Below are 20,588 nucleotides of genomic sequence, written 5' to 3'. Positions count from 1 at the left end.
ATTAAATGGCTTGTTAGATCAGAACCCAGGTTAGAAATTTGACTTCTAATGTTCCATTTTTCCATGTCTTCAAATACTGTTTGATTTCACTAAATGGGATAAGCCTGATCCAACTAGAATTGTCCTGTTTTTTAAAATAACTTCCACATGCTGTATTTATATAGAAGTGCCAGTCAGCTAAGCCATTAGCTGTTTAATCTACATAACGGTCTTCCACTAGACCGTCACACGGTCTTAGAGGGGGGACTATGGCAGCACCCATATTGCTTGCTGCATCTGAAAAATGTCTAGAGCCACAGCGGCACGAGAATCCCCTGTAAAACACATCTCTCTGAAATGCCAATTTTTCGGAAGTACCCACCGCTCGGAACCTTTTAGTCACTTCAAGTGGTTTCAAGTACACACTGCGTTATCTCACGTTGAAATGAGACAGAGTGAGAAGGGAACAGAATAATAGTCCAGGATAAAAGTCTTCAGCAAAACTCAAATGTCATGGCTGTACAGAGACTATTGTCATCACATATATCAGGATGTACGATTTCATCGATTTTTAATGCTACTCTACTTAAACACGGTATTTGTTTTTAGCCAATTTGAAGGAGACACATGGAGAGGACAGAGCTCCGACACTTCAGAGGCAAGTCCTCACCTGCTGAAGGTAGCAGAGCTGAGCGGCCGCTCTCCTCTGAGCCCGGGTGGCATGCCAGTGGGTCTCAGGCATTTACTGTGCCCTCCTTATTGCAGGACCCCGATGATTCACTCAAAGTTCAGCTTTCAAACTGCTTTCTTCATGAGTGCATTTAAAGGGCTAATGTCTAGGGTCTGAGGTTTGGCACTCATTAATTTTAGTAGTTTCTGAGGTCCTGTGCACATCCTATAATAGACTTATTTTGACTTACAGTTCATATGTCATCATGTTAAAAGAGAAAAATAACACATAGAAGTTGGTGTTCTCATCTTATTCTCTTTCATCGCCAGGCGATGATGATCCATGAATTAGAGGAACAGGATTCCTTGTGGTAGTCAAATAGAGGGAACAAAGCAAATTGTACTTAAATAGTCCATATATGTGTATATATAATGAGATTTCATATATATACATATATATATATACATACATATCTCTCCACCTTTCATGTCCTGAACCTCGTTGTTTTGGTTTCATTTTCTTCTAGCCCATTATCTAACTTTCTTTCTAGAATCATTGCTCTCTCTTCCTGAACTTTCATCCCTTAAACAACCCTCATTCTGTCACTAATCAGTCCTTAATCTGATCTTTTGGGTTTTGTTTTTTTGTTTTTTTGGTTTTTTTTTTTTTTTGAGGAAGAGCTTAGAGAAAAGAACTTTCTTGCCCCAGGAACACTGATGTAAACTTTCCTATCATCCCAATCCCTGGCTCTGGGCTCGGCCACTGTCATCCCATCATTAGGACAGTTACTAATGAGCCACACAGATGGACACTTACTCCAGACGTAGAGATTACAGAGCTCGTGACTCCACGGGAAGCGCTCTGTATCATGGAAGATGCTGAATAAATACAAACTTTCTCACAAGTCCCTAAAAATAACGCATATTAAGAAAGGAAAGAGGGAGTCTCCCAGGAGCAAGTGAAAGTCCTAGAGTTACACTGCTTAAGGACAGTAGCCACCAGCCAGCCCCACGGGCCACCAAGCATTCAAAATGTTGTTAGTCTGAACTGAGATGTACTGGAAATGGAGGATTCATACACACAAAGTCAGACTTCGTATGAAAATAAGGATGTGAAAAATCTCATCAATGGTCTGTTATACGGATTACACGTTAAAATGATATTTTTGATCCACTGGGTTGAAACAGACTACCTAAATTAACTTCACCTGTTTATTTTGACTTTTTTTACTGTGGCTACTAGACAATTTTCTCTCACATATGCGGCTCACACGGTGTTTCCATTGGACAGGACTGGTCTAGTGCCACCCAGCACACCAGCCTTCAGGCACTCAGCATTCTGGTGGTAAGACTGCTGACCTCAATTAGCTGGGGACATAAATGCAGGTAGATGAGAAACAGTGGTTCTCAAAGTGTGCTTCCTGGGGGCTTCCCTGGTGGCGCAGTGGTTGAGAGTCCGCCTGCCGATGCAGGGGACATGGGTTCATGCCCTGGTCCGGGAGGATCCCGCGTGCCACGGAGCGGCTGGGCCCGTGAGCCATGGCCGCTGGGCCTGTGCATCCGGAGCCTGTGCTCCGCAGCAGAAGAGGCCACAACAGTGAGAGGCCCACGTACCGCAAAAAAAAAAAAAAAAAAAAAAAAAAAAGTGTGCTTCCTGGAATAAGTGCCCCAGTCCCACCAAATCAGCAACTCTGGGGTGCAGCCCAGCAGTCTGTGTTTTAACATGCCCTCCTGGGGGGGATTCTGTTGCACACTCAAATTAGAGAAACACAGACACAGAAGAAAATGCACAACAAATGTTCCAAATCACTTGGAATCATTTTCAAACATAACCGTGCTGGGGTTCCACAGCATCCTGGTCTTCAGGGTTCATGGCCACTCAGATCCCACATGGAGCATAAAAAAAGCCTGCCCCTCAGAGGTCCAAGACCAGATGGGCTCCCAGACCCCACAGGCCACAAGCATCTGTGCCAGAAATCGGGCTAGGAAGAGTCCCACTTTTCAATCCACAGGAAGTCTGAAATGGGGAAGGAGGAAGAAGAGGCAAGATTGGGAGGAAACAAAATTTAAGATGGTTTTCCGAGTTCTAACAGGCGTATATCCACACGGTGAAAACCAATAACAACATCCATATTCCTTTGTTTCACTCGCGTTACTTGAAGTTGAAAGAGAAAGAAATAAACAAAGACAGACACATCTAATTTGGGAAAAGTAGGTAAGTTAAGAAATAGAAACAGATGAGTAAGAGGAGCATGGAGAAAAAAGACAGGAAAATGAGAGTAAAACTGAAGAATCAATTATTTGTGTGTGTGTATGCGCATGCTCACATATCTGTACATGTGCCATTATATCAAAATACCACGTGTGATCAATTCTGAATATTGTTCGCATTTTAATGTCACTGTGAAATCAGAATGTGTCTTACAATTTCCGTTGTCAGATTTGATTAAATTTGGTATTTTTATTCTGCCCTCAGAGTCCCATTTCCAAACATAACAATCCAGCTGAGGGAATTCCCTGGTGGTCCAGTGGTTAGGACTCTGTGCTTTCACTGCCATGGCCTGGGTTCAATCCCTGGTCAGGGAACTAAACACAGTGCAGCCAAAAAAAAACAAAAACAAACAAAAACAAAAAACAATCCAGCTGAAAAAAAAATTTTTTTTTTCACTTCGGCTTCCTAATGTTTTACACCACTGTTTATCTTACAGTAATTTAATGGTTACAGATCACTTTTTTAAATGTTTTAAATTACACTCATCCAAATCCATCCAATTGTGTGGGTTTCTTCCCCTAGCATAGGGTGTGCTAACCAGGAATAACATGAAAAAGTCAACCAATCAGGAGCTTCCAGTCCCAGATGCTAGAATTCTTAGTGCCCAGGAAGATGCAAATGGTCCACGACAGGCTTAGCTGTCAACACCACACTTCAGCCGCTAACTCCTTCTCCCCGCCACCCCCACCTCCAGCAGCTGTGCATTTCCTAGGAAAGCATTGTGATCTAGAGCTTCTCCCTTAATTACGTTGCAAGTGCAGACACTATTATCCTGTGACAGATGACGCATTTCAAGATACAATTGTTTCTACAATAATATCCAGCTGCTTAATTACATGTTACGCCTATAAGAGGACACATTATTTTTTCAATACAAAGTTTTCTATTTCTCGATATAATCAACTTAGTGGCCACTCCACCTGCCATTTGCTATTTCTTTTGTTATTTTCTGTATCAATCCTCTGTCTCTCTCTTTCTGCCTCCGTCTCTATATCTCTCTGCTCCTCTTTAAGCACATAGGGTGAGGCTTCTCAATGTTTCTTGGTTTTGATTCTAGAATCACATCCTCTCTCTTGGGTTCTTCTTGTTTGTACTGACCTCTCTGGACCTTCTCTATTTGGGGCTCTGCTTTCTATGAAATTATATGAGCAGCAACAGTGAAACATTCAAGCCAAGGACAGACTGATTTATATTCTCCTAAAATTATAATTTTTTCCTAAATCACTCTAAATTCCATTTTAATTTACACGCGAGTGTGTGTGTGTGTGTGTCCATTTCAACATTCCTGCCCTCTGAACAGATGCTATAATGGAGCTCTGTGCTAACAGAACCTACATCTTTTTTCTTGAAAAGCCACAGCTAACTGGAAAGTCATCTATTTCCAAGAGCAGTTGGGATTATTCCTTCCAATGTACATTCCTTTGGCTCTGGCTCCCTTTGAGGAAGATACAGCTTATTTCCCAATAATTGAGGAGCATCACTTAGTGAGTTAGGGCTAGACTTTGTCACTGGCCTTACTCAAAGGGACAATACAAAGCAAGGCTCCCTTTGAAGACAGAGAGACTGGAAGGCATGATGATTTGTCTCTGGATTTTCGCATAGCATACCGGTTGACGTGGAAGTAAAACATCCGCGTTCACATTTACAGACTGTCCGTTAACATTCCCCACACCGTGCTAGCAAGGGATCCTTAATGGAATTCTAAGTGGAACTGAGAATTTTCTTTTCTGTGGCTCAGCAAGGTTAATTCGAACTGACTTGCAATAAATAGACATTTATTGTGGTTATAGAGGAAAATTTTATTTTTCACTAAAAGATTTGACCTATTTTTAGAAAATTACCTTTAAACTGCTGAACAAATGTGACTGTAGACCCCGAGCTGCTTCTACTACTTCTGCCAGTCTCCCCTCCTTGTGACTAATGCCGGTTAAAACTTTTACCCTTGGTCCCCTTCTCCTTTCAGCTCAACACTCCATGGAAACATCTCACTTCCGTTAACAATTCAGTTAATTGGCAATGATGGTCCTTGTTCATGAATCTTGTTTGCATGATGGCAACTCTGAAAAGAAATGAAGGCTTTCTCCATGGTAGAGGCTCAAGGCAAACTGGTTGGATGGGCTGGGGTGTTGACCTGGAACACTGAGTGAGCATAACGGAAGGGATGGTGGAGGAATAATACTGGAGAAGAGAAGCCAAAGCTCAGCAACAGAGAAGTGTCAATACCAGGATCCACCAGTGAACACACAAGACCAAGAAACAGGAGTCAAGGGTGAGAACCCAGCAGTGGCATCTGGGCACGTGTTTATACAGTGTAGTTATTTTCTACCTGGGTGGGCAGCATGCATCCTATTTAAATTCTCTGTAGCATTTGTCACTATGAACCTTTCTTCTCCGCATCTTGCAGATACTCTCTCCTGTCCTGGACTCACGCCCTGCTGGCTGTTCCCAAGGCCCTTGGGCAAGTCCGTAGTTCCCTATGTGGTGCCATCTCCTCTACCTACACTGGGGTTTTGCACTCAGCTGGGCTATCTTGTCTCTTCCTCAACTTGAGCTAATCTGATCATCAAATCCATTTCTTCTTCTTGGACGTGAAGCTAGAATTCACTTCTCAGCCTCCCCTGCAATCAGGTATGTCCATGTGGTTGAGTTCCAGCCAACAGAATGTAAGCATAAATGGTGTTCGCCATTTCTAGGTCTGGTCCTTTAAAAGCAATCCTCCATTGAGAGCCTCCACGCTCTTTACCTTCCTGCTGGCTACATGACCACACCTAAGGACCTAGAAGTGAGGTATTAAAGATGGCAGAGTGTCTTTCAACCCGGTTCCCTGAATGCACAAAGAAAAGCCTTCACTGTGAATCAAAAACACATTTGTTGGATTTGTAAAATGTAAAAACACATTTTACGTGTGTAAAAAATAAATTCTTACTGTGATAAGTCACTGAAGTTTTGAGTTATATCTGTTACAGCAGTTACCACCTTTGCTATTAAATTCCAAATCTATATGTCATTAGTCCAAACCTCTACTCTTAACATTAGACTCAAACTCCTAATTTCTTCCCTCTCCTTTGCTAGACTAACTCCTAATATTTTTCAGGAGTTATTCCCTGGACCTCCCAGTCCGGGTTGGGTTTCTGTCCTATGTGTTTCCAGAGCACCTTACTTATGACACAACATAGCTGTCTAATAATCATCTGCCTCCACAACTCCATGGTGAACTTTTTCAGAGTAAACACTGTGTCTGAATCTCTGCATCCTCTGTACCTGGTTGGCAGTCAGGAACAGTCTCTTGTAAGAAAAAAACAGATGAATGAATAAATAAAGGAATTGGGGTTTGTCATATTAAAAATACAAAGGCCCAAAGGTGGTGTGATCAAAGTTTCTAAAATAATGAAACAATGAAGATGCTGAATAAGGCACTTTTTAAATTAATCCTTAGAAAAAAAGAGAAATCAGAAATTGTTAAAGGTTGAAAGAAGGATTTTAAAGATTTAAGGACAAACAAAAGAAGGCTTTCCTGAGTAGTGAGTCAACTTGAACTTCTTATAAAATGATACGGGATATAATAAAAGTTTGTAAAAAGTTTCTAAAGGAATCTTGGTTTATTGAGAGGACGGCCCAAGTCTTTTGAGACTAATCATGAAGAACAAGTATAGCCTTCCAGAACACATCCTTAGACAGATAGGAGACATTTAAAGCTTTTTTTGTAATAATATCAAAACCATTGTTTAAACACCTTGTAGTGATGTTGCCTCCTGCTCTGCCAGCTAACATCCTAGTGACAGCTCACCTTGGAGCCACACACATTGTGCATTAGCATTTAGAGCACCTATGCTGTACCCAAGGTGGGGGGCAGGCGAACAAAAATGAGGCTAGAGAACAATCCAGAACTTTCCGGGGCGTTCTTTTTAGCGCCCTCACCCTCTGCATACAGGATTTTCCTGTGCAAGCCAAGAAAGAGCTATTACAAAGCCTGCATGTGACTTACAGAAATAACTGGCATTCTCACTTTACTTCCAAGACCTTTTTTCTCTCCAATGCCTGGGAAAACCCACTTGAAGGAATAACTATAATAATCAAAAGTTTGGCTATTTCACTGACTTCTATTTACTCTATAAAAACTGACTTTTAAAATACAGATCATAAAAGACAGCTGGGTTTTCTTCATCCTTGACCTTTCCATTGCTTTCACTGGTTCAAGACATTTAACTTTATCTGAAAAGATGTGACTGATCTAACTGATCCAAAGGGAGCCAAAACGTAAAACAGACATGTTTCCCTTTTGTAGAGACAACATTTAACCTTTAACTCAGAACTTCATTCTGGAAGATTTAAAAGCACTGCACTCACCTGTAGCTGGGATATTGTTAGAGGGTATCGGAATAATATCCAGGTAACGCCTTCACTGCAGGGCGGAATAGTGAGAGAGCCTTCGTAGACCCAGTAATCGCGCAGCAGAGGGTCTGTGCCATCACGTGGACATGTCACAGAAAGGCAAGTTAATGAAAAATAATTTGGAAGATTCCAACAATAATTTTCAAAATTACAAACTGTCCAAATAACACTTCTCAGACTGATGTCATTTTTAAACTAGAGCCTCACGTCTGTGTTTTTAATCTAATCATCATGGAGAAAACAATCAATAAAAAACATGATGAATCCTCTTTCTATTATTTATAGCAGTTTCTCTCAATGGGTTACTATACATATTTAAATATGGCTATATGAACTGGATGTATATAAACTTGATATACTATATTATATATATACATACTTGATATATATACTATCTATATACTATATATCAAGTTTACTCACTTGAGGAGAAGTGTATCCATTTTTTTTTCTTTTTACTTTATTGGATGATTTACCTGACTGATTATACCCAATATCTATTGAATGTTTACTACATGTGAAGTGCTCTTCTAAGCATTTTACATTAACTTATTTAACTCTTACAACAAACCAGTGAGATAGGTCCCATTATTACCCACACGTTGCAGATGGGGAAACTGAATCACAGAGGGTATGTAATATGCCCACAGTCACTGGGCTAACAACTGCCAGAGCCAGGATGAGAACGAAAGCAGTCTGGTTTCAAAGTCTGTGTGTTTAAATTATCTTTTTAAAAATTCAGTTAAAATACATTTTTGTAAAATACAAAAAAAAAGGTCAACAATTTGTAGCTATTGGGATTTAAAGGGAGAGACTGCTTAAGTTGTTCCCAGGTGTGATTATTTAGAGCTTTTGATTCTTTTAAGAATGTTAAATCATATATCTGATTTTTTTTTAATAAAAATGAGAGACAAGAAAACAGTCTGTGCATTTAACCATGCTGTTCTAGCTACCTCTATATTGCTTCTTCAATAGCAAAATACTGAAATCATATTATGATAGAATAAAAAAAATCATTCTTATAAAATCTTGTAGCCTACATTAGAAGAATTTGTGATTAAATGTGATGGGTGAGTATTCAACATATGGAAAAAACTGGTTTGTAGCAGTGCAATTAAACGTAGAAATTAGAAGATACAATGCATTTGGTTTTGTTTGGAATACCAAAAAAATTCACATAATTTAGGCAGAGAAATGTGAAGACCAAAATTTTGTACAAAACAACCTTTATCTACAAATGATATTTTGAGTATTTTATATACAATTCTTACCTGTTCAGGCATACCTAGATATTTAGAAATAATAGCTAAATAATAATATCATTGCAAAGAGGTTATCTTTTAAAATTAGATATAAAGTTTATTTCACACCAGAGATTAATAAGAACTGCACTGACCAATCTTACATGTATATCAAGGTTATGTTATTACAGTCGTGCTTTACACAGAGGTAGCAATTTGTATGAATGAAAATCCAAAAAAAAAACCTCTTCATGGATTAATGGAACTAGTGGTAAAGTGTTTATTTCAAAAGGTTTACTCCTAGGTTTAGAGCAATCTGAAACGGGTATCAACTACAGAGAATATAAATTGTAAAGAAACTTTATTAACTAATAAGATATAGTTGTGTATGTTCTGAGGAAAACAATGCAGTCATATCCACAGTTAAAATTCATCTTATGCAGATGAATGCTTACCTGGTAATAAAGTGTTAGGATTAAAGCAAGGTATTGTTTTGGACTTCCCCTGAAACAGAAAACAATGTACCCCATGTTAACATAAAATTTCTAAATTTTAGAATAAGAACATTTATTAGCACTAAAAATCCAAGTTGAAGTCTTTTCTGAATGGCATTATCAGACCCCACAGATTTGTGTCAATCTGTCTTCTCATTGGAGCGACAGGGGTTGATTCCAACAAGATACTCCGGCTCTGAGTCTGTAGCTATTTTCTCTGCTGCTGCAGCTCAATTTTCCCTATAATTCCAGGTATGAAACTTAAAATCGTCCAGTGTCCATCTGCCCCATGTCAGCTACCTTTCTGGCTCCTGGCACATCCAGACCAGAGACTTAGGCCTTGGCTCAGGGAATTCTTTAGAAATGACTTTCTTCCTGGTACTATGATCTCAATTCCTAACCTTCTTGGCAGGACGGGCTGCCTCCAAATTCTCGTTTTGCCCCCTTTGGATTTGGTAGCTCAGCTCTAGGACCTATTCTGGATGCTCTCCTCCTCCAGAGAGGCAGAACTGACACTCAGATGAAAATATTAAATTTCAATACACGTTTATCAAAACTAGATTTAAATTTCGATAAACTCTTTGTACCATCACCAATTCACATTTTTAATCACTATTTTAAATAGCCCCATTTAAAATGTCGGTCCTTAGACAGACACACCTGTTGCGCCAGTTGGATGTCTCTTATAAGATTACTCCACTAATGCAGACATTAACAGGGAATGTTAGAGCATGACCTCTTGGTCTCTTCCTTACTTCTGGGGACTGCTGGACACATTAAAGAATCCAGCTTACTTACCTCCCACCAATCTCCTGTATTCCATAACGACTGATGTCACATTAGTTGAAGCAATAAAGGAAAATTTCTCAACCCATTTCTATTCAACAAATGCCAATGAAAATGTGTCCTTGTCCTCTTTTCATCAGCTTCTGTGACCACTCTGTGCTTTCCCTTGGCAGCTGGATTCACTCTGAGCCTGCGCTCAGGAGACCTTCTGTAGAGGTTCTTGCCTGGTTCCAGATGCTCTGGGCTTGAGCTAGTGAGTCTAGAGCTAGCGAGACTTTGTTTCCAGACAGATTTTAGGGTTGGCCTTGGGTCTTTGGACCCCTGTGCAGTATCTCCAGCACCCACATGGGACTGAACTTCTCCCCCACAAGGCCACTCAGATTCTACTGACTCAAAGTGAGCATAGAAGGTACTGTTTATAAGAGAACTGGGCTTCCCGGTAATGCTAGGCCGAATCGCTACAGGCTCAAATCAACCTAAATCACCTTCTATGGGATATATCATCTTATGGCTTATATGTACTTGTCTCTTTTTGCCTTTTTACTTAAATACTTTGAAGTGTGGTTGCCACAACTTTTATTTGTTTCATTTACACTACCTTCCTTTAACCAGCGGGCAGAAAGGGGTAACTCAGCTGGCCTGGGTTGCTCGAATCCTACACAATCCAAAAAAAATTTAAAAGACCTGTCTTCAAGACTGGCCCCTGGCTGGCTCCTGGGAGATCATCTCTGAGCCCTTGGAATATGCTGCCTGAGAAGAGTGGCTCTGTGTGCCTGAGGCCTTGGGTCAGGCTGCACCAGTTGGACCAGATAAGTATATCCCAACACTGTGATTTATGGTGAAAGCCCGGTTTTGCTCAGGGTGGGGGAGGGCTAGAGTCAGAGTAGCTGAGGTCAGTCCCTCAGGCATTGCCGGCTGGCATGACTGACCCCCAATAAAATCCCTGGACACCAAGGCCCAGGAAAGCTTCCCTGGTTGGCAATGCTTCACACCTGTTGTGACATCACCGCTAGGAGAATCAGGTGTGTCCCTGTGCGACTCCATGGGGCGGGGCTGTCTGGAAGCTTGTGGCTCACTTCTCTGGGGCTGTAGCCTTCCGCTGGAAGAAACCACAACCAGGAGGATAAGAACTTGGCTGTGAGTCCTTTTAGGGAATGTCCCAGCCTGAAGGTGGGCTTGGAAGCCTCTGACACAGCCAGTAGTTTTATTTTCTTTTAAAGAATGACTTACCTTATACTGAATATCCTGGAGGATTTCCGTTACAGCCTTCAGGCCTACGTGTTCTTTTCCGATCTGCAATGTGTAAAGCATAAACCATAACCATAAAGCTTTTAAATATGTAGTTTCTACTTAAGATAACCAACAGAAGTGAAGTTCAAGTTCACCTGAATGTCCTTCCCGGGGAACAAGTGACCTTTTTAATAATAGCCAGGTCAACATCTACTGAAGGCAATTAAAGGTGTAACAGAAGCCAGTACAAGAAAGTATTAGATATGTTCCTAGACATTTCCAAGAATCCATTCTAAATTCACCTTGCTAAGTACAGGTTTACCCACTGTGCCATATATATATATATATATATATATATATATATATATAAAGTAATAATACTGCAATATAGAAATTTCAAGGATATTTCTGAATTAAAATTATTCATCACATGCCCAAAGCCTTCCATTTTCACCCTGGGCATTTCTAGGTCATTACTATAAAGATTTTATCCGTGTTGAAAAAATTTTATTAACTCAGAAAAATGAGTACATGATTTCATACGTAATCATTGTCCTGTCACTGAAATCAGGACAACATTTTTGATTACCACAGGACATAGTTCTATAATCCCCTTTTTATTCTTAAATAAATAATAATATGCTGTTCATAGCTTTCTATGTTTTTTTTCCGGGCCCCGTTGAGTGGCTTGCGCAGTCTTAGTTCTCTGACCAGGGACTGAACTCAGGCCATGTCAGTGAAAGCTCTGAGTCCTAACCATTGGACCACCATGGAATTCCCAGTAGCTTTCTCTTTTAAAGCATTATGTATCATTACATTTTTTCAGTGTATAAAATGTTCCAAAGAATTTGAGACTTTAAAAAGAATAAGATGTTAACTATTCTTGACTCTAACTTTAAAAATTGTAAGTGCAATCTGATTTCCATTTTTCAGCCAAGTTTCAACAGTCCATGATAATGGAGGGCAGTGACAGCAGAGACAATTTATAACCTCAGACAAACAATCCTTGTTATGGTTCGCTTTTTCTCTTCCACATAAATTTTGGACATATATACACTACCAAACGTAAAATAGATAGCTAGTGGGAAGCAGCCGCATGGCACAGGGAGATCAGCTCGGTGCTTTGTGTCCACCTAGAGGGGTGGGATAGGGAGGGTGGGAGGGAGGGAGACACAAGAGGGAAGAGATATGGGAACATATGTGTATGTATAACTGATTCACTTTGTTATAAAGCAGAAACTAACACACCATTGTAAAGCAATTATACTCCAATAAAGATGTTAAAAAAAAAATTTTGGAGAATGACCTACAAGGAGCTAGAAGAGCTGTCACCATGTTTATATTCCCTGTTTCTCTCCATGTGATCCAACTGGGAAACAGGCTAGGTGAAAGGGCATCAGAGGAAAGAGGTGAGACAAGAAACTTACATAACCTAAGATAGGCCAATCAGTTCAAAATAATTGGGACATCATTTTCCAAGTGTTTGCAATTCCTGAGATAGGCACTAAAAACAGAAAATGAATTCTCTTAAGTTAAAAAAATGTATATATATATATTATATGTGCATATGTGTATATATATATATATATATATATATACACATATACACACACACATATACACACACACACACACACATATATATCTTAGGAAAATTTACTCCTGGATGCAAAAGCCTGGACCTGTAGGCAGACGTCTTCACCCCATCTTCAGGGGAAACAGACCCCTCTGTTGTACTGGTTTAACCACAATGTAGCATTAGGATGATTACACCCACAGGTCTGCTCTGTCTTTACTTCGTGCATCTCTTGTCAGAGCTTAACTCTTTGAAGAGTCCACATCTGAACGTTGTAAGGCCACACAATGTAGTGGTCCAGGAGCAAGGTCACTTGCGTTGGATGCTGGGCTCTGAGCCTGACTCCCTTTTTAGTCTTGAGCAAGTTTACCTAACCTCTGTGTCCTTCAACTTCCTCCTCTATACAGTGAGGCCGACAAAAGTGATGGGATTGAAGATAAGACTCAATCAAACAAAAACCTTAGAACAGGGACTTCCCTGGTGGTCCAGTGGCTAAGACTCTGCACTCCCAATGCAGGGGGCCGGGCCCGGGTTCAATCCCTGGTCAGGGAACTAGATCCCACGGGCCGCCACCAAGAGTCCATATGCCGCAACTAAAATTCCCACGTGCCACAACTAAGACCCAATGTAGTCAAATCAATCAATCAATAAATAAATATTAAATTAAAAAAAAAAACCTTAGAACAGGGCCGGGGAATTGTAATTCAGTGACTATCACCCAGACTACTCTTAATCAGAATACTACACAGCATCGAATACAGTTCTTACATAAAGTAGCACTTAATAACTCTTATTGACTCCTTCTGTCTATAAAGGTTCTTTACCTTATGGGCAAAACTTTGTATTTTGCAACCAACTTCAGCTATTGCTCGATCTCTTTCCTTCTTTGTCAAAGTCTTCTCTGAAGGGGTTACAGCCACCAAAAAGAAAATATAGATGGATCCCCTGCACACCTCAGCCCCTAAAATCCTACAGCAGTCCAGGTGACAATGCAACATGGGACCAAGAGTCTGCCAGGAACCCAGTAACTCCTGACCCTCACCTTGGCCGTCTTTCACCGCCGCCCCAAATGCCAGCCCTCTGGTGAGTTTCCTCTCGACAACCTCAGCCCTGCACAGCCCTGTGCTTTTCCGCTTCTAACGCTAATCCCCCCTCATTTTCCACCGCAGCCTCTGAAACTGGACGACTCCACAGCTTTGACAAGCTCTCCCACCACCTCCTCCAGGGGGTCTCTGTGAACCCCTCGGGTCTGCTCAAGGCCACCACCCTCCCAAGACTTTGGCGTGGACACCGCGCAGTCTCCCTCAAGACAGGAGTGAGAGCTGTGGCCAGCTGTCACTTTCAGATGGGTCTTCGACCCCATAAGCCCAAAGCCATCCTCCTCCTCTGAGCGGACTGCCCTCCTCCGATGCTATCCTGCTCTACTTGTCACGTACTGACCCACCGGTCGTTCCCAGTGCTCATCCCCTCCTGCCGTCACTCCGGAGGACCTCAGCATCCCTGTGCGCGACCTGTGCCCTCCCTGGCCTGTCTCTTTACCCCTCAGTCCATGCCCATCAGCTCTCTCCCTTCTCAGCAAACCAATCCTGAGAACACACCCTGGATTTGTCTTCACTCTGAAAACTGCAACTCCAAACAAAGACCATTGCCTCTGACCGTAAGTGCCCATCCGTCCAGCTCTCTCTTCTTTTCTCTCTCTTCCTATTCACTGATCACAAGGCATTACGCCCCACAGGTCCCTCCTGGCTTCATCTCTTTCCCTTCCTGCCTATGCTCAATGACATCTCTTCAACCATTCCCCGTTCTCTAATCCCTTTGTCCTCCTAAACCTTATGCTCTGTAACGGATCAATACAACAATTAATTTGTTAGAGGGACTTTCCTGGTGGTCCAGTGGTTAAGACTCCGTGCTTCCACTGCAGGGGGCATGGGTTCGATCCCTGCTCGGGGAACTAAGATCCCACATGCCGCGGGGCACGGCCAGAAAAAAAGAAAATTGCTAGAATTCTCCACTCCTCTCCCTGGATGGAGAACAGCCCACGATCCGTTGTCCTGTACCACCTGTTATGTCCAATCTCAAGTGGGTCTCCCACGAGGACCGTCAAGTCTATTGTCCTTCCTCTCCTGCGCTATCTCAAAACCCAATCCCACACCCATATTTCCTTTGCTCTATAAATAATTTTGCTTTGCATGTCTCAGAGATAATACAAGTCATCAGGCATAAACTCCCCCTAAATTCCTGGCTTTTTTCACCTAAACATGTGGGCCATTTGTGCCCACCCTTTCCTCCTGGCCCTCTATTTCGGAGAAGGGGTGGGACCCGTCCTGTCCAGGGTCAGTCCATCCCATGCCTAAGCTCTCATCCCATGCCTTTCCACCTCCTCTGAGGCTTTTCTACATCAATTATCCCCTTTCTTGCTGGTAGGTTTAAACAACATCTGCGCTAGCCCTTTTTGCTCAGAATAAAAACACAGGCCCATCTCGGGTCTCAGTGTGAAACAATCTGAACCTTGCTGAGCACATCACCACCAGTTATCACCCCGTCTGTCTTTGAGTCAAGCTTCCTGAAGGGAAGTCTATCCTCACCGCCTGGACTTCCTCCCTCCGCTTCTCCCAGCCTCTGGCCTAAGCGCAAGACCCCCGCATGTGGTCCTTTCCTCTCTGCCTCGGCTGACACTCCCATCAGCGCTTCTTTCCTCCGTGAATGTTTGCTCTATAGTTTCTGGGACTCTGTTCTCTCCCGAGAAAGGCATTTTCATGTAGATAATGTGGATTTTCCCTCCCATGGAAAGTTAGAGCCAGAGTACAAGCTCCCAAGCTTTGCCTGCCTCCAGTAACGAGCTGGTTCCAGGGAACGGCGATGTTTGGTCCCAAGAGACTCGGCTTGCAATCTAGTGTGCTATTACTGCATGTCAGGTGTTCTACACTGAGAAGCAGCAAGTGAAAACATCAAGTGATCATACTGAATTCCATTCACAAGTATGTATTGAGTACCGCCTCCAAAGATGAAACTAACACGTTCCCTCCCCTCCTACAGACGATTATTTGGTTATTTGTGTTCTTATTTTTATTTTATTCTTATTTTTTTTTAATAATGAGACATTGCCTTCTACTTCTACTGCCTCATGCTGTCAAATCTGGATGCTCTGTTAACTTTCTCAGGTTACAAAAGATGGACTTTAATAGTTATTATTTTCAATATACTAAAGACTATCAAAATATATTTGTAATATAATTTAAAACACTTTTCCATCAACATTTTGTGATTCCATTCTACTTATACAATGCAGATATAAAACAGAAGGAATATAGGGCCCTGCCTGTGAAAAAGGCATGAAATAAATAGTGAGAAGAAGATTTATTTTAAAATGTAAGGATTTGTTTTAAATTCTATGACATGTGTTATACTTTAAAAACATGGATTTGGGCTTCCCTGGTGATGCAGTGGTTGAGAGTCCGCCTGCCGATGCAGGGGACACAGGTTCGTGCCCCGGTCCGGGAGGATGCCACGTGCCGCGGAGCGGCTGGGCCCGTGAGCCATGGCTGCTGAGCCTGCGCGTCCGGGGCCTGTGCTCTGCAGCGGGAGAGGCCACAACAGTGAGAGGCCCGCATGCCGCAAAAAAAAACAAAAACAAAAAAAACACAAAACATGGATTTTAAAATACTAAATGGCTAAATAAAGCTGGAAGGCTACTTTCAAACATCAATAAAGAAATATCTTAGAGGTATTTATAACAGGAAATTGTTGGAATTAATACTATTGAAATATATGCCACCCCAAAAAAAAGAGGTTTCAAAAGGCCCCTTCCTCAGCTCTCTTTGGAAAATTAAGTTATTAAGGACCACTAGGTTATCCAAAGGCAGCCTGGAACCACACAGAGTGGACAATGGTTTCTGGTCCTGACTGGTGACATCAAATCCCTGTGTGACTATAAACAATGACTTGGTCTCTTTGGCCCTTGGTTTCTCTTCTATAAGAGGTGGAAGGGGAAGCCTACAATTTCCAGGGTCTCCTTCACCTCTAAATCTTTTATTACATCAAGACAAAGTTCAAAAGATTCACCTTAGGAACTAAATTAAATTTTTACCTTTGAAAGCATATGGTCCGCTTCTGTACGTTTCACTAAATTTATATAATATTTTTATATTTTATATATAGCGATGTTCTATAACCTTTCAGTTAGTAATGAAAGACACACCAAAGAGCTCAAATCTAAACTTTACATTGACTATATCCACCAAGGTCTTTGCCGCTCTCATTTTATCAGTGTTTTCTACAAGGCACTTCAAATCATCTTAGAGTGAAAATTATTAATAACAAATAGCTAAAGGAATTTACTACATGATTATAGTATTGATTTCTCTTAAATTTTGCAGGAAGGCGAGGTCCAAAAATATTTTCTGAAATTCTTTTTCAATAATAAAATGAACTCTGCCTTCAGGACACATTTTCTAACTCCTTTCTCCAAAGACCCTGAATGCCACTCTGAAGAAACTTTCTAATAAGCCAATGAACCATTTTCTACCAGTGAATATGGCTGCTCATCCTTGACCCAGAGAGATCAAGTTTTCTATTTTTAAAGTATCAGTGCTCTCTGTATAGGTGTTTAATGTCACCTCTAAGTAGTAAAAATGAGAGAGAACAAAAAACCTTTTGCAAAATGAATTAGAAATAAGCATCTCTGAACAATATAGCAATCATAGCGGGAGACCATTTACCTGAACAAACAAGGCAATGATGGCGATTCCATGGGGCTTCCCCACAGCCTCATCAATACTGCCAAACAAGGTGGAGTTCCAGTGTATCAGGTGGAGCTGGGTGAGCAACAACAGACAGGTAACCTCGTTACTAAGTGTACTTCCGCTCAGGAAAACAAAGACGTATCAACTGCTCCTTGACCGTATCTGTATGGTGTCATACACAACGCAAGTATCACAAATAGATGACTGGTTTAATACTGGTTCTCTGTGTGAATGCCTCCCTTCCCATTTCTGAACAGAAGCAGTGCCGAATGCCACTCAGGTTCTGCTTTTGTCCTAATCAGGAGCACATCTAAGAAGACTCGCAGATTTCACACTGATTTAGCTGTCTTTCCTTAGACGCCATCCCCTCTGGTTCTCAATAAAACAGCACTCCGGTCTGGGCACAAACACCAGAACTCATTCGAAGGATTACCACCTACATACTCAAGTATGGTGTCACCCAGTATTTCCATCAAGGATAATACAAAACCAGTCTCCAATTCTGTAAATTCTTTCCACTCTCTAAGAATACGTAGACAGATAGCATCCTATAAAAAGCGCTGCATCTTTTTAAAGCATGGTAAAATAATGAATGCTGATGTAGAGCTCTAAACGAAAGCCATTTCCTGTCCTGGGGATAAAATTTTACCTGTGAAGGAATGACGAACAATACTCCAGAGGATTCTCTCACTACTAGCCCCATAAAGCTCTGTAGTCTTCAGGTTTATCTAGAATGTGCACTTGCTCCTACAATGCTGATAAAACACTTGCAAGAAGCCAGATTCAATTCCCTGGTTAAAATCAAATGGCCGCTGAGGTTCTCAGTAGAACAGTAGCAAGGTAAACCTTCTGCCTAGAATACTAATCTTCATCCCTTTAGCTTTTAATCAAGCTACTATTACTTGCTGCCTGAAAACACTGACCCATTTAAAAATTAGTTTTAATCCAAAAAGACATACTAAAATTCAATCACCATGTCATTTTAGCATCCATATTAAAATATTAAGGAAAATTATCATGAGGATTGCCATTAACTTTGAAGTTTCTCCTGCTGAATTTGTCCAGCTAGAATTCAAGATTATAAAGCTGACCACTAGGGGGAAGTAACGAGGTCCTCTGCCTATAATAGAAACGGTCACCCAGGACAGGTCAGGCTATGAAAAGCCCACATGAACTTGGATTGTCCAGTAAATGTAACTGTCAAGGCACTGCCTTTAAGAAAGCGATGTTCTATAACCTTTCAGTTAGTAATGAAAGACACACCAATGTAATCTTTCCTTTTCTGGCTGCAACAATAGCTTTGGAGCCCCAGTGGTACAGATAAGTGTACAGTGGTACAGATAAGAACTGATTGCCTTATTAAATCAACAAAAAAAGCCCAAGGTTGAAATCTATTTTTATTCCACAAATTGCAAAGTTCAAATCAACATTTTTCTTGCTTCTCATAGCGACAGTATGGAGGGTTTTTTTTCCTGAAACAAAACAAACCAAAAAAAGTATGTTTGGGGGGGTTTTTTGTTGTTTTTTTTTTTTTGCCACTCCTCCATAATTCAGCAACATCGTCACTCACACCTGTTCCTCAAAAACTACTTCACATGTTTTTGTGTTTAAAAAATTGAGGGTCTCCACTCCTTAAGTGTGTGCTGTACATGGCAATCTCATTTTAAAGAGTACAGTATCGGGAAATTCCCTGGCAGTCCAGTGGTTAGGACTCGGTGCTTTCACTGCTGGGGCCCGGGTTCAATCCCTGGTCGGGGAACTAAGATCCACAAGCCTTGCAGCACACCACCGCACCCCCACACACACACACAAAAATAGTACAGTATGGAACACCTGATGGTGGAGAAATATGGCCAACACCACCTGGGCCAGGTGACCAAGGCCAACATCAGCAGTCATTAGACATGTTGATATAGGCACCCTGGACATGATGTGATGAAAATGACATTCTTCCTCTCAATAACCCATAACCCCAGTCTAACCAAGAGGGAAACATCAGACAAATCTCAAGAGAGGGACATTCTACAAAACACCTGACCAGTATTTCTCAAAACTGTCAAGGTCGTCAAAGAACAAAGAAAGCCTGAGACAAGGTCACAGTCAAGAGGAGTCTAGGGAAACATGAGAACTAAATGTAAAGTGGTGTCCTAGGTGAGATCTTGGAACAGAAAAAGGACATCAGGTGAAAATGAAGGAAACTGAATAAAATACTTAGTGTATTGAGATTGGTCGACTAATTATAACCAATGTACCATACTAATGTAAGATGTTAATAACAGGGGAAACTGGGTGTAGGTCAGGTGGGAATTTTCTGTACTATTTTCATAATTTTCCTGTAAATCTAAAACTGTTCTTAAAATATACAGTCTATTTAAAAAAAGAAAGAAAGAAAAGAAAAATTAAGGGACATCCTGGCACTTCCACTAACTCAGACTAAAAAGGATAACAGAAGATCGCTATGACCCTTGTGTGACCAGTACAATAACACAGAACGAAAATAGCAAGAGAATCTCTACCACCTGTTGTCTGCTCTACCATCTGGGTCTTATAGTCAGTTGATACTCCATTAAGGAGCAAAAGAGATTCTTCCCTCACAGTCCACAAGGAACCCAAACTTCAGAAACAAAGCTCCAGCCTGGTATTTACTGAGAAACGCCCCTCTCTTGGAGGTGCTTTCTCTCATCAAGACCAAACAAAACACCATCAGAAATCCCCTTTCCAAGCCACTAGAGGATGGTTAATTCAAGGACCAGGCAAATTTCCAACACATTCTGGAAACTAGCTGTAACTGGTAGTAGTCACATAGGTGAGCAGTCCACACCCATCGCACGCTCTACATTTTTGCTGCCTCTCGGCTTTAGCTCACTCTGTGCTCCCTGAGCCCTACCTCAGTCCACCCATATTAGCTTTGCTGCCTTAACAAAGTGCCACAGACTAGGTGGCTTAAACCACAGAAGTGTATTTTCTGAAAGTTCTGGAGGCGTGAAGTCCGAGATCAAGGTGTGGGCAGGGTTGGTTTCTCCCGAAGCCTCTCTCCTTGGCTTGCGGACGCCCACCGTCTCCCTTGACCTCACATGGTCTTTCCTCTGTGCGTGTCTGTGTCCAAATTTCCTCTTTTTATAAGGACACCAGTCATACTGGACAAGGGCCCCCCCCCAGTGACCTCATGTTCACCTAATAACCTCTGTAAAGATCCTGTCCCCAAAC

General features: G+C 41.5%; 1 protein-coding gene across 2 annotated transcripts in view; it reads right to left on the bottom strand.

Moving 5' to 3' along the window:
* Window positions 1-20,588, bottom strand: part of CA8 (carbonic anhydrase 8) — a 94,401-nt gene that overhangs the window by 31,397 nt on the left and 42,416 nt on the right. Inside the window, exons 4-7 of one of the 2 annotated variants that reach the window (XM_082601632.1) lie at window positions 17,358-17,453; window positions 11,064-11,126; window positions 9,009-9,057; window positions 7,268-7,380 (exon numbers count right to left, since the gene is read on the bottom strand). In XM_082601632.1, coding sequence (XP_082457758.1) covers window positions 7,268-7,380; window positions 9,009-9,057; window positions 11,064-11,126; window positions 17,358-17,453 — 321 coding nt within the window. The remainder of the gene's footprint in view (window positions 1-7,267; window positions 7,381-9,008; window positions 9,058-11,063; window positions 11,127-17,357; window positions 17,454-20,588) is intronic. The other variant, XM_082601633.1, reaches the window with a different exon arrangement.

This window comes from Mesoplodon mirus (assembly GCF_964341445.2).
Source record: "Mesoplodon mirus genome assembly, chromosome: 16".
In the NCBI taxonomy this organism is placed as follows: domain Eukaryota; kingdom Metazoa; phylum Chordata; class Mammalia; order Artiodactyla; family Ziphiidae; genus Mesoplodon; species Mesoplodon mirus.
This window is presented reverse-complemented; position numbering and strand designations above follow the sequence as displayed.